At 43.3% G+C, this 13,784-nt stretch overlaps 1 protein-coding gene across 1 annotated transcript in view; it reads left to right on the top strand.

Annotated features, from left to right (window-relative positions):
* The window catches only part of LOC118400728 (uncharacterized), a 32,525-nt gene extending 20,936 nt beyond the window's left edge, over window positions 1-11,589 (top strand). The window contains exons 4-8 of the mRNA XM_052474612.1: window positions 1,131-1,187; window positions 4,264-4,386; window positions 5,040-5,099; window positions 11,007-11,093; window positions 11,515-11,589. Of these exons, the coding sequence (XP_052330572.1) occupies window positions 1,131-1,187; window positions 4,264-4,386; window positions 5,040-5,099; window positions 11,007-11,093; window positions 11,515-11,589 (402 nt within the window). The remainder of the gene's footprint in view (window positions 1-1,130; window positions 1,188-4,263; window positions 4,387-5,039; window positions 5,100-11,006; window positions 11,094-11,514) is intronic.
* Window positions 11,590-13,784: the final 2,195 nt, after the last annotated feature.

The following is a 13,784-nucleotide window of genomic DNA, read 5'->3' as shown; positions in this document are numbered from 1 at the left end:
AAAATGAATGGCATGCCACTGTGATCATTTTCTGTGACGACAGAGTAAATTATTATGCAGCCTCAGAGGGGTGCCCAAACTTTTTCATACGACTGTGTGTGTATATATATATATATATATATATATATATATATATATATATATATATATATATATATATATATATATATACTGTTTACCAAAACTGTCATCACAAAAAGTGACATCATCAATGCCAAATCGAGCTGGTACATTTCACATCTGAAAATAGAGCTATTGTTACGAAAAGAGGGGTTAGAATTGACAGGATGGGGTAACACCCAGTAGGCTATATAACAGGAGTGGGCACGTTTCAAGGAATGCTACACTCAGAAATGTTTTTTCATTAGTCCACTATTAATACAATCCCAAAAAAGTATGCATGTCAGCAGTCAAGTTTTCACAATGGAGCACTTGCAGTACAGAGCTAAACTTGCCTTGATGATGCGTTTTGCATCATATCAAAGATAGTTTTTGAGTGTAGTCTCCCTTTATTAATAACAACCAAACAGAGAAAACCACAACGTCCTCCGTAGGTTTTTTTTCTTCCTTCCCTGTTTGCTCACTTAAGCTACAAGAAGTATATTACTAAAGTCCTCCATCTTGAAGTACCATGATTTAAACTCCTTATTGACAGCTTACCCCAACAATGCAAGGTGTGCTCTAGTTTGTTTATGTTTCTGAAGGTAATCACACAGCACAGTAATGAGATAGGGAGTGTTGATCAGTAGAAACAAAACAAAAGGTTTTAGAAAATGAAAGAATTAAACCAAAAATCAAGAGACCTGACCTTAGTCTTTGCTCATCTGACTGTAGACGGGAAGTAAAGATGTCAGTTTGAAGATGAAAACAGTTTTGTCTCTGTGTTTTGGGAAGCCTTTGAGAATTTAGAGAATCATTTTAGGATTTTAATAGATTCATTATATATTTCCTCTTTTCCTTTTCCCTAAGGGAGGTTCATACCCAAAAATGTAAGCACAGAGGTGTTTTTGTCAAAATATTTGATAATTGACCGTATGGAAATGGTACTGTTATTTGCCACAAATGTTGCAATTTTGTTCCCTCTAAATCTCTGATGCTCATGCTAACTCCTGATTCGCCTTCTGTTTTAGAGCGAGGGATATATCCAGGAAGAAGATACAAGAAGTGTGGCTGCATCCTCTGTCATGGTATGCGCAGCATTCTGGTGCCGTGTATTCTATTACAATATAAGAGAATATATATATATATACACACACTTTGGAAATACATACACACACTGCTCAAAAAATTAAGGGAACACTAAAATAACACATCCTAGATCTGAATGAATGAAATATTCTTATTAAATACTTTTTTCTTTACATGGTTGAATGTGCTGACAACAAAAATTATCAATGGAAATCAAATTTATCAACCCATGGAGGTCTGGAGTGACACTCAAAATTAAAGTGGAAAACCTCACTACAGGCTGATCCAACTTTGATGCAATGTCCTTTAAAACAAGTCAAAATGAGGCTCAGTAGTGTGTGTGGCCTCCACGTGCCTGTATGACCTCCCTACAACGCCTGGGCATGCTCCTGATGGGGTGGAGGATGGTCTCCTGAGGGATCTCCTCCCAGACCTGAACTAAAGCATCCGCCAACTCCTGGACAGTCTGTGGTGGTTGGAAGGAGACATGATGTCCCAGATGTGCTCAATTGGATTCAGGTCTGGGGAAGGGGCGGGCCAGTCCATAGCATCAATGCTTTCCTCTCGCAGGAACTGCTGACACACTCCAGACACATGAGGTCTAGCATTGTCTTGCATTAGGACGAACCCAGGGCCAACCGCACCAGCATATGGTCTCACAAGGGGTCTGACGATCTCATCTCGGTACCTAATGGCAGTCAGGCTACCTCTGGCGAGCACATGGAGGGCTGTGCGGCCCCCCAAAGAAATGCCACCCCACACCATGACTGATCCACCGCCAAACCGGTCATGCTGGAGGATGTTGCAGGCAGCAGAACGTTCTCCACGGTGTCTCCAGACACTGTCACGTCTGTCACGTGCCCATCCTGGATGAGCTGCACTACCTGAGCCACTTGTGTGGGTTGTAGACTCCGTCTCATGCTACCACTAGAGTGAAAGCACCGCCAGCATTCAAAAGTGACCAAAACCTCAGCCAGGAAGCATAGGAACTGAGAAGTGGTCTGTGGTCGCCACCTGCAGAACCACTCCTTTATTTGGGGTGTCTTGCTAATTGCCTATAAATTCCACCTGTTGTCTATTCCATTTGCACGACAGCATGTGAAATGTATTGTCAATCACTGTTGCTTCATAAGTGCACAGTTTGATTTCACAGAAGTGTGATTGACTTGGAGTTACATTGTGTTGTTTGTGTTCCCTTTATTTTTTTGAGCAGAGTATATATATATATATATATATATATATATATATATATAGAGAGAGAGAGAGAGAGAGAGAGAGAGAGAGAGAGAGAGAGAGGCATTCTGAGCTGCCGTCAGGATAAAATGGAGCCTCTTTCCCCCCACGCCGTTCCCATGGTGATATCCCATAATCACTCCTGTCTTCCTTCGTGGTGGGACACAGACTCATTTGCTCATTGCCTGTGACAGCCTCCTACCTCTCACTGACTGGAAGCAGCAGGGGCCTGAGAGGAGCCATCGGTGGAAATAGCAGGGTATCTCCTATAACTCAACGAGAGGGGAAGGATGGAGGGAGGGAGAAAGAGGGTGGGGTAATTAGAGAACGGTACCCATAAGAAGGTAGGAGAGTGAGATGGGTCCCTACAGTGATGCTCATCATAACACTAGGGGTTCGTGTCCATAATTAGACCTACTTTACTACAGTATCTTACTGTATATTGGCTTTGGAAAAACGTGGAGACTTCTCCAGTTACACAAACAGTATGAAAACCATCATTTTAATTTGAACACATTTTTCTTCCCTCATTCTCCCTCTGTATGGGTAGCCGCCTCTGAAATCGAACCCACAACCCTGGCGTTGCAATACCGCATTATACTGTATGTCCTCTCACTTTCTTTCAGTGTCCCTCCCGCCCTCTATCCTCTAGCTAACTCTGCCTCTCTGCTCCCACCATTCCCCCCACTGTGGTGCTGTTGTCAGGCTGAGGGACAGCTTCCCAGGGCGAAAGGTAGAGAGGCAGGGTTTTATAATTAACGTGGAGCTGACACCTGCATGGCCAGTGTAAACAGGTGAACTGTGAAGAAGAGGCCCTCCCTGGCAGGCCACTGATTAAAGCCTGGCTCTCTGCTTCTCTCTCATTCACACTGTCCCGCTGGTCAATAAACACCACTAATGGTATCAGACCACCCACCCAGCCCACGGGCACGGATAAAGGTCAAACATAACAGGGAGGTAGGTGGTGGGGCTGGTCTGTGGCCTGAGTGCACTGTAGTTGGACTGAACCTAATTTCAGAATAGTTCAATATGATTCTACAACCTAAAACAAATTATATATATTTTAGATGAGTTTGCACAAGCGAGTGCACTCAAAGGTACTCATGTCGCTCTGTTTGTTAGATTGATGCTCTACTATTCAGAGTAGCAGTGTTGACAATTCGTCTTTGCCTCAGCCTCGAATGCTGAAAATCCCCTCAAGTTAATCATTGACCTTGATTTGCCAGCTTAAGCCAGATTTGGGTTGGTTGCCTCTCTTTAGCCCTGGAGCGAGTACCTGCCGTTTCTACCACAGATTCCCTGCCTGCATATAGATCCTTATCTACTTTATTAGTTGGCTTTGTTTGTTTACTATCGGGAATAATTCCCTCACTTCCCACTGATAATAGCCTTTCCACTCTGAGAAGATAAATGGATTGTCCTCCCTACTCATCACCTTGTAAGAAGAGGCTCATGAAAGACTCAGAAATGGCACCCTATTCCCTATATAGTGCACTACTTTTGATCAGCGAAGTAGTGCACTAATGTAGGCAATAGGGTACTTTGGGACACATCCCGGGAGAGTCTTCAGACTGGATGACAAAATGCGTGCTTTGGAAGAAAGCTGAAGGTCGTAGTGAAAATGATGTGAAATAGTGGTAGGCTGAGTGAAAGAGATTGTTTCAGAAATGCTCTTCTTGGTGCGAAATTACCAACAAACATCATGTTTTGTGTAGCTTTTCGGGAATATTAGCATGGTGTAGTTTTAATCCGACTCCACCAGCAACTGTAGACAAGCGTTAAAATATTTCATTTCTATTTCATTTCTACTGATAATCTTTCTCTCTGTCTCTCTCTACTCAGTCTGTGTTCCCCAGGATTCAGTTGGATCCTCTGGAGAAGGACTGGCTACGATCCTGTGCCCTGGGGAACACCGCTGCTCTCCGACAGCTCCTCACACAGGACCCCAGCCTGGCCTCAAAGAAGGTACTACCTCCCCCTAACCCTCACCCTCTACCTCGCCATCAGCGCCATTCTGGCCTCCAAGAAGATATCAAATATAAGGCTCTGGACTAGGGTAAAACTGTTTGATCTGGTCTATCCAAAGCCATACATGTGATTGGCACATTTTCAAGCCCATCTCCCATAGGATTGACACTAAACACACAGACTCTGGCCTCCTATAGGATTCAGCATGATGGCACCCAGGAGCTGCCTCTCTTCATCTAGGATCAGATAAGAGAGCCTCTGTTGATGGGGTTGATGGGCATCTAGCTACTGAGGCTACCGAGATTGAAAGACAAAAAAAAAAAAACATCAGGAAAGGTAGCTTGATCCCTTATCAGTCAATCCCATCAAGCGTTGTCTCACAGAATTGAAACAGCCCATAGTTGCTGTCTTGTCGTCCTCTCTTGAGACATCAGGTTTTCATGGACCATTTCACCTCCACAAAAGCTGTCAGATCGCAATGTTGATGTCATTGACCTTGTTTAAAGATGAGATCTTCAGATAGGGATCCTCTGAAAGCCATCTGGTACTTATATTGAAGGATTTTCTTATAATACGGTTCTGATATACCATACCATAAATATTAAATAAATATGATGGTAATAAATTAGACCCATTTTTTTCCCCCCCAGATGCCTAACATTTGCACTCTATTCCCATGCGTTTGCCTCTCTCACCAGGACTTCATCACTGTAAGTAGCCTCCAGTATATCTCCTACCATCCTCCCTTCCTCTTTTCCTGGCCCTAACCTAATCTGTTATGTTGGTGATTCACATAGTAAAGTAGTCCAGATACAGTAGCTTTGTTTTTTTGTTTTATTTCTGCAGTTTAATGTTTTACCAAAACAAATACATTGTTCCTTCTTGAATAGTCCGTACTATGCCAAACTGTACAGATGAAGAGGAAACTTAGTGTGACGGCAACATATTGAGTGTATATCCTCTACTCTTCAAATGGCCTCCATGATTTACCCCGTTTGTAATGGGGGAAACAGGCGGTGGACTCAAATGACACAGGTTTCAATTCTTCCGACCCCCACTAAATATACTGCACTACTCTCTCCAGTGTGCATCGACAGCCCCTCTCCTCCACCTATTGGCTAACACGTCTGTATTAATTTCTATCTGACCGGTCCGCTGGCTGGTTAAACCAATCTCTCCCTTCCCACTGAAGCTCTGGCGTTCGAGTGGGAGCACTTACAAAACAATGGTCTGAAGGAAATCAGACGCTTCAGCTACAACAAACAAGCAGTCAGTAAACTTCTTAGCATAACGAAATGAGGGAGGATGGAGAGATGTAGGGAGAGAGACTCCCCACCTTTTTCAGAGGGACAGAAGAGCCAGATTAGAGAAGAACGTGTGACAAAAAAAGGACAGGTTATCCCCCTTTCCAAAACCTATGATTCTATCCAAGATTAAAGGTGGAAGGTGTTAAAACATCTCAACAACCAGCTGTTTTGAACCATGATTTGAATTTTGTAATTGATTAAAATGATCAAATAACACATTATTGACCAATTCTGCAGACAAAACTGAACAATATTAATAATAATACTCCTATAGGAATGACGTCTTATACTCTAACAAGAACCATAATATTCAATATTCTCTTTCTCCTATGAACCGTGCTGCCCGATGGCCGTTCTACAACTGTTTTGTGTTAACCTGCTGCTGGAAACCAAGGGGGTGAGTAGTGGTATTTTAACGTTGTCCATGTGCCTCCTTTCTGTACTGATCAAACATGTTGCTGTTGGCTTACAGCTAAAACAAAACACCCCCAATACTTTTATTTCAATTAGCTAAGCATTGACAATTCATAGTGCTCTTTCATAGTGCTCCGGCAGTGTCAAAGATTGGACAAAGGTTGGGTGTCTCGCTGTTCTTTAAAACAGGAAGAACATTTATTCAGAAGTCTACTAAATGGGATTCACACCAACATCCAATTTCTGACATGTATCAACTTTTAAGGTATGACCCAGGTGCAGACAGTGTTGAAGAAACAGAAGTGTGTTCTTTAAACAGGGGCAGGCAAATGACAGGTCAAGGCAGGCAGGGGTCAAGGTAGGCAGAACAGTCAGAACCGGGAAACTAGAAAACAGGAGTCAGGAACAGGCGGGAGCAGGGAAACGAAACGCTGGTAGGTTCTACGAACAAACAAACTGGCAGCAGACAAACAGAGAACACAGGTATAAATACACAGGGGATAATGGGGAAGAACGGTGACACCTGGAGGGGGGTGGAGACAAGCACAAAGAAAGGTGAAACAAATCAGGGCGTGACAGCATATGTTTATCTACAAAACAAACAAAAAGCTGAAATTGTTTTGCAAGGCACATAAACACACCCTCCATACATTCTGACATGCCTTGGTTCTCCCTATCACCCTACAGTCACAACACACACACACACACACACACACACACACACACACACACACACACACACACACACACACACACACACACACACACACACACACACACACACACACACACACACACACACACACACACACACACACACACACACACACACACACACACACACACACACACACTGTACTGTCCTACATACACAATGTCTTTTTTCAGCCAAGACGGGGCTGGTTATTTTTTATCAAGCATTTCTTCAGGCGTCTGAGGTTTTGTTTAGTATTACGGTCAGTCAGTGTAATGGGCCAGAGAATCCAAATGACTGTATCCACTGAGTTTAGCTCACTCTGTAGTCATGCGCTAGGTCCCAAATGACACCTTATTCCCTATATAATGCACTACTTTTCATCAGGGCCCATAGAGCTACTTAAGAGACTAGGGTGCCATTTGGGATACAGACATGACGCCGGAGCCCAGATGATCATGGTGTGTAATGATATTGTAATTGAATGGTAATTAATAGTTGAAAAAACACACAGCTTTCACTGCCTGAAGGCAGATTTATACCACTATACTGTCCTCACCAGATGAGAGCTACTGATCGTTTTTTCGTAGAATGAAACAATTCCATGAATTTTGCGGTGTTTCTTTTTTTTTTGAAATGTAGGTTTTTTGTTTGAACATTTTGTGTGTTTAAACACAGAATTTCACTGCCACTGTCATTTGTACAGAAATGCAGCATTACTTTGGGTTTAGTTGAACCCCAACCAATACTTTCTCTCTAACTGGCTCCACACCAGTATGCTACAACACAAAGCCATTATTTCACTTGCTATGAAAACTTTGTTGAGGTATGTCTGTTGAGAATGTTTCAACCAGCAGAGCATATGGTAGCCTATTGCCACAGTCCGGCTTTGAAAGGCAACTGCTGAAGCCAGAGCAGGAATTTCACACAGCGTTGAGTGAGACTGCATAAACAAGCGCTAAGCTGTCTATTGAAAGGCTCCAAAGCAAAAGACCTCGTCCATATGGCCTCTCCTAAAACTCTCCCTCCTTCAGTCAGTTTGTATAGCCCCCCCCGACATCAGCTCCATGGGCCCCACCATGCAGAAGTAACAACATCAATGGTGTAAACCCTTGCCACTTGAGATTATTACATTTCTTTTTATGCTTCACTTGTTCAAAATGGAAGAAGTGGAATTTACGCCTTTTTGATGTTCTTTTTCCTGCTGCTTTCAGCGAGGCATTGGGAAGTGGTTTTGTTGTTCGTCCCTGTACCAGAATACCACCCACTAAAGGCCCACAGATGCCAATCTGATGGTAGCAGACGGTCGGATGGCAGTTACCAGTTTAAACAGGGTCACTGTTGTCAAACTGTCCCATGATGCATGGCAGATACCTCCCAGAAGGCTTCTCTCTCTATTCATGGGCCGGATTTAAAACACCCTGTTGAAAAGAAAGGTTGTACCTTATGGCCACCGTAAATCTAATGCAATTATAGTGTGCCATAATGCTCACTAACATGGGACATTTTGTAAACAGTAGGTACTGGTTTAAACACAATATGATACTGTTCGATTGTATTGTATTCAGCAACTATGTGCATCATTAATAATCCTATAAGTGTAACCGCAAAACTTTTTTAATTTTATTTTTTAAATAGTTGATGTAAAGTGGACAGTCAGATACTGGTCACAGTTGCTCATCATAACATGGAGAGTGACAGTAGCTCCAGACCTGGATGGAGAAGTGTTTTTTTTAAATCAGTTTGTGTCTGGAGCGTTGGCGAGACCAAACAGTCTGACGGAGTGACGGAAGAACCCCAACAGGCATCACAGAGCTCGGTTAGCACCTTGTAATGAAACCAGGCCTGGGTAAAGCAGCTTGGCAGCATCCCGCCTCGACGGGCGCAGTGGTCAGTCTACATTAACACACACGCACGCATGCATGCGCTCCCCACACACACACTTAAAGGGGGCTGCTGCAGGCACCCAAAAATAACTCCCGTTAGCTATCCCGCAGACAGACATTTCCCCCCCCCCCCTCCTCCCAGCCATTGGTTTCTGCTAGGTTTCCGTGCTCTCGGTTGTTGGCTGAATGATATATATTGGCGAGAGATAATTAAATGCTTGGAAACCAGTGGGAAACACTGTTCTATTTGTTTCATCTAATCTACTGTAGCGCAACATGGTAGTGACAGTGTGAGGTTGGTAGGTAGCGGGACGGGGTAAGAAAGGCCAGGGTTGATGCTGTGTGTCCTTATGAAAGGGACGGGGTAGGAAAGGCCAGGGTTGATGCTGTGTCCTTATGGAAAGGGATGGGGTGGAAAGGCCAGGGTTGATGCTGTGTGTCTGTGTGTCCTTATGAAAGGGATGGGGGTTTATGAAAGGGATGGGGTGGAAAGGCTTATGAAAGGGATGGGGTGGAAAGGCCAGGGTTGATGCTGTGTGTCCTTATGAAAGGGATGGGGTGGAAAGGCCAGGGTTGATGCTGTGTGTCCTTATGAAAGGGATGGGGTGGAAAGGCCAGGGTTGATGCTGTGTGTCCTTATGAAAGGGATGGGGTGGAAAGGCCAGGGTTGATGCTGTGTGTCCTTATGAAAGGGATGGGGTGGAAAGGCCAGGGTTGATGCTGTGTGTCCTTATGAAAGGGATGGGGTGGAAAGGCCAGGGTTGATGCTGTGTGTCCTTGATGCTGTGTGTCCTTATGAAAGGGATGAAAGGGATGGGGTGGAAAGGCCAGGGTTGATGCTGTGTGTCCTTATGAAAGGGATGGGGTGGAAAGGCCAGGGTTGATGCTGTGTGTCCTTATGAAAGGGACGGGGTGGAAAGGCCAGGGTTGATGCTGTGTGTCCTTATGAAAGGGATGGGGTGGAAATCACAAACGTGCAGATTTTTAACCATCTCTGTGTTAAAAGATACAAAGAATCAGTTCAGAAGGACAAGAAGATTACTGTTACTATAGTTCCCTGCATGCTCTATGGGGACTATCTTAATCTTAAAAGGAAGATTACGGGGGAACTCTTGTTGATTGAAGGGTTTAGTTTGAACCCATGCCAAATCTGAACAGAATAGGACCAAAGGTGTCAATGAATGGACATGTCAGAGAGTGAACCCATCAAAGCATGCCTCTCCTCTCACCTCTCTCTACTTTGATGTGCTTCGACTGGGAATGTGGACGGAGGGGAATAGCTAGCGTCCCGGCTCTACATCAATACGTCCACGCGGACAATAAGAATAGCTGCTCTGGAAAAAGGCAGAACAGGGATGGAATCCGGACATAATACAAAGGGATACACAGGTTATGATGCCCACCGTGTATCACATTGTGATTGATTAGAATGGTTAGAACAGTGATCATACATTAAACTTTCACTCCTTCCTTCCTTTCGTCTTGTTTTTCTTCTGTCCCCGTGAATTGGACATCAAGTTTGTAAGTATATAGAATTAAAACATCAATATTATAGATGGGCTTCAATGACTCTGTTTGTGTGGGTGTGTGTACAACGTGTTCCTCTTTCTCTCCCATTAGACTGTTGTGTTCCCTAATTGTGTAGCTCGTTACCAGTCGATTCAATATAATACATGAAATGATCTGATTTGGACTCATTCAGTTCTACACAATAGAAATTGGATAACTGTCCTTGAATCTGGCTCTTTAGTGAGGCATCAATAAACTCAACATTGGGCCGAATTAAGCCAGCTTATTACAGAGCAGACACAGTGCCTGGCCATTCTTCACAGCCAAATCTGTTTAGGCAAATGAGGCATGAATTAAATTCAAAGGGACATTTTATTTAAATGAGCCGTTCGTGTTTTTTCATTTTTGTGTCACTGCTGTTGTGGAGGCTGTGTGGACGTACAATTCTTCTTATATTAATTGACAGTTGGCCTGAATGAGGAACGGTTATCCCTTCTATTGTAACCTTGAAACGCAGTAAGTCCTAACTGAAATTTTACTCAAGAAATATGCCTTCATTAAAGATTTAGAATATTATCTGTGACCATACAATACCTTATTAGTTATGTACATCAAACAATAAAACTCAACTCAAACCTCTGCACAAATCTCCCATTGACATCAATGCTTTATTTACATGTTACGTAGCCTAGTTCCTAGTCAGGATTCCACCCAGCCCGTCAGTCACTCAGTCAGTGGGTGCGTATGGTAGGAGCAGTTTCAGTGTTGAATGACTGGCTCCTCCCCTCTGTCTGTGTGTCTTCTCAGACGGCACTTCACTGGGCAACCAAGCAAGGCTGCGTGGAGGCTGTGGACATGATGGCTCGCACCGGCGTGGACGTCAACATCAGATCGGTGAGCGAACGCCGCAGTGACAGGTGGTGTCGGGCTGTGAAGGGTCAATGACTTCAGTTCACACTGACGCCTTACTCGCACCTCATACAGGCCACAGCTACCGCATCTCCTCACGCAGTTATCATTTTCTATGTCCGCCAATTGTCCACCACAGATGCAGACGCACACACACGCACACGCACGCACGCACGCACGCACGCGCGCGCACACACACACACACACACACACACACACACACACACACACACACACACACACACACACACACACACACACACACACACACACACACACACACATACATACACACACACACACACACACACACACACACACACACACACACAGAGAGATGTACAGGCGTGACTACTCTTTAAGATTCTTGCTGAGGTTATACTTCCGTTTCCCTGTGGTGTTTTAGTCCAAAGGCTTCCGAAGGAACTTCTCCTCAACTCTGGGCTGCTGGTTTGATAAAGCAGTGCACCACATCAGCTAGCTACAGATTGCACACCAGAAAATGTGATATAACTAAAGATTTTTGGTTCAATCAGACAACAACAACAAATGTGCAAAAGTATCCCAATTAGCGGTAGAGATGCGGGCAGTCAAAACCAATACAGAGCTGCGAAACGGAGAACAGGAGCTCTGACGTCATGTACAGCATGTTACTGTACAGCATCTGCATTCCAATTTATGCGCTTATCAATGACAGAATCTGTATACGGGATGACACGGGCTGTGCGTGGAAAGGGTTACTAACAGAGCATTTTCTAAATTCAAATGAACCACCTGCAACCGGACACAATCATTTATAATATACTTCTTTGCCCGATTCGACAACTAAAAAGGTTTCGCCAAATACAGGTTATTTGAAAATTCTATGGCAGCGGTTGGTATGGGGCTTTACACCAAAACTCTTATGTTATATTACATTATCTGGTGTACAGTCTCTAGCTACACTTAAACCCATTCCACCCCAAGGCAATGTCCCCAAGACAACTGACATTGTCTAATGTGCAGCACTGAATAAACATCAGTTAAGCATTACCTCATGAGGATTTTCACTCAATCCCTCCCTATCTGGTTTAAGTAGTGTGAAAATATTCATTGTTTGTTTTCTGTCATTTCGTTATTTAAAAAAATGCAAATTTCTCTTTTATCTATCACATCATACTCTTTTTGTCATTCATTTTGGGGCTGATATAGACATTTGAGAGTTTTGTTATTTTCTCAGCCCGGGGCTAAGTTTGCCTTCACAGTCAATAAAATGGAAATCCATACCACACACAAACCCTGCTGCCTTGTATGTAGAGAGGCAGCAGAGGCAGGTGGGTGGTGGATTTATTTGAAGGGGCAATGTTGTGATTACTTAATGGCTTCTCAGACAGCCATGGGCCTGTAGAATTCAATTTAGCGTCTGCCCCTCTAAGTGTTAATCTCCTGTCCTCGCAGACCGCTGCCTGGTTATGATGCGATGTGTACACACACAGGAGAGATAATGTTTAATCCTTACCAGAGCAAAGTAAACCGGACAAGTCAGTTATTGGCTCTATAATTACATAATTCGCTTTTTTGTCTCTAATCGTTACAGTGGTAATGGCACTGATGAAACTGCTTTTCAGCCAAAGCAGAAACCAAATCAAAAATCTATAATCCATAGAATGACTTTTAAGTGCTGTGAAACTGTTGGATTCGCTGAACATACTCCATTCTCTGGAGGTGGTTTAGAGGGTTTTGTAGCTTTTTCTTTGACTGCCGATGAATTTCATGTGGGTGTATGTATGTATGTATGTGTGTATCCCCCAAGTCAGCTTTCATCTGACATTAAAGAGCCATCGCTGTCAGCTGAACTTGAAAGGGAGGACACACAATGTTGACATGCAATGCATCACATAGATATGGTATTGCCCAGTTCTACTTAGTCAGAGTGACTACACTCACACCTGTGTTAGAGTCAACACTCACACCTGTGTTAATGACAGAATCACTGACATGATGTCAGCTGGTCCTTTTGTGGCAGGGCTGAAATGCAGTGGAAATGTTTTTTGGGGATTCAGTTAATTTGCATGGCAAAGAGGGACTTTGCATTTAATTGCAATTCATCTGATCACTCTTCATAACATTCTGGAGTATATGCAAATTGCCATCATACAAACTGAGGCAGCAGACTTTGAAAATTAATATTTGTGTCATTCTCAAAACTTTTGGCCACGACTGTATATATACACATACAGTACGTGTCAAACGTTTGCACACACCTACTTATTCAAGGGTTTTTCTTTATTTTTACTATTTTTACTATCTATACATTGTAGAATAATAGTGAAGACATCAAAACTATGAAATAACACAGTTTTTCAAATGTGAAAATCTTCAAAGTAGCCACCCTTTGCCTTGATGACAGCTTTGCACACTCTTGGCATTCTCTTAACCAGCTTCATGAGGTAGTCACCTGGAATGCATTTCAATTAATAGGTGTGTTAATTTGTGGAAGTTCCTTCCTTCTTAATGCGTTTGAGCCAATCAGTTGTGTTGTGACAAAGTAGGGGTGGTGTACAGAAGATAGCCCTATTTGGTAAAATACCAAGTCCATATTATGGCAAGAACAGCTCAAATAAGCAAAGATAAATGACAGTCCATCATTACTTTAAGGCATGAAGGTCAGTCAATCCGGAACATTTCAAGAATTTT

The sequence above is a fragment of the Oncorhynchus keta genome, chromosome 22, assembly GCF_023373465.1.
Source record: "Oncorhynchus keta strain PuntledgeMale-10-30-2019 chromosome 22, Oket_V2, whole genome shotgun sequence".
Taxonomy (NCBI): domain Eukaryota; kingdom Metazoa; phylum Chordata; class Actinopteri; order Salmoniformes; family Salmonidae; genus Oncorhynchus; species Oncorhynchus keta.
This window is presented reverse-complemented; position numbering and strand designations above follow the sequence as displayed.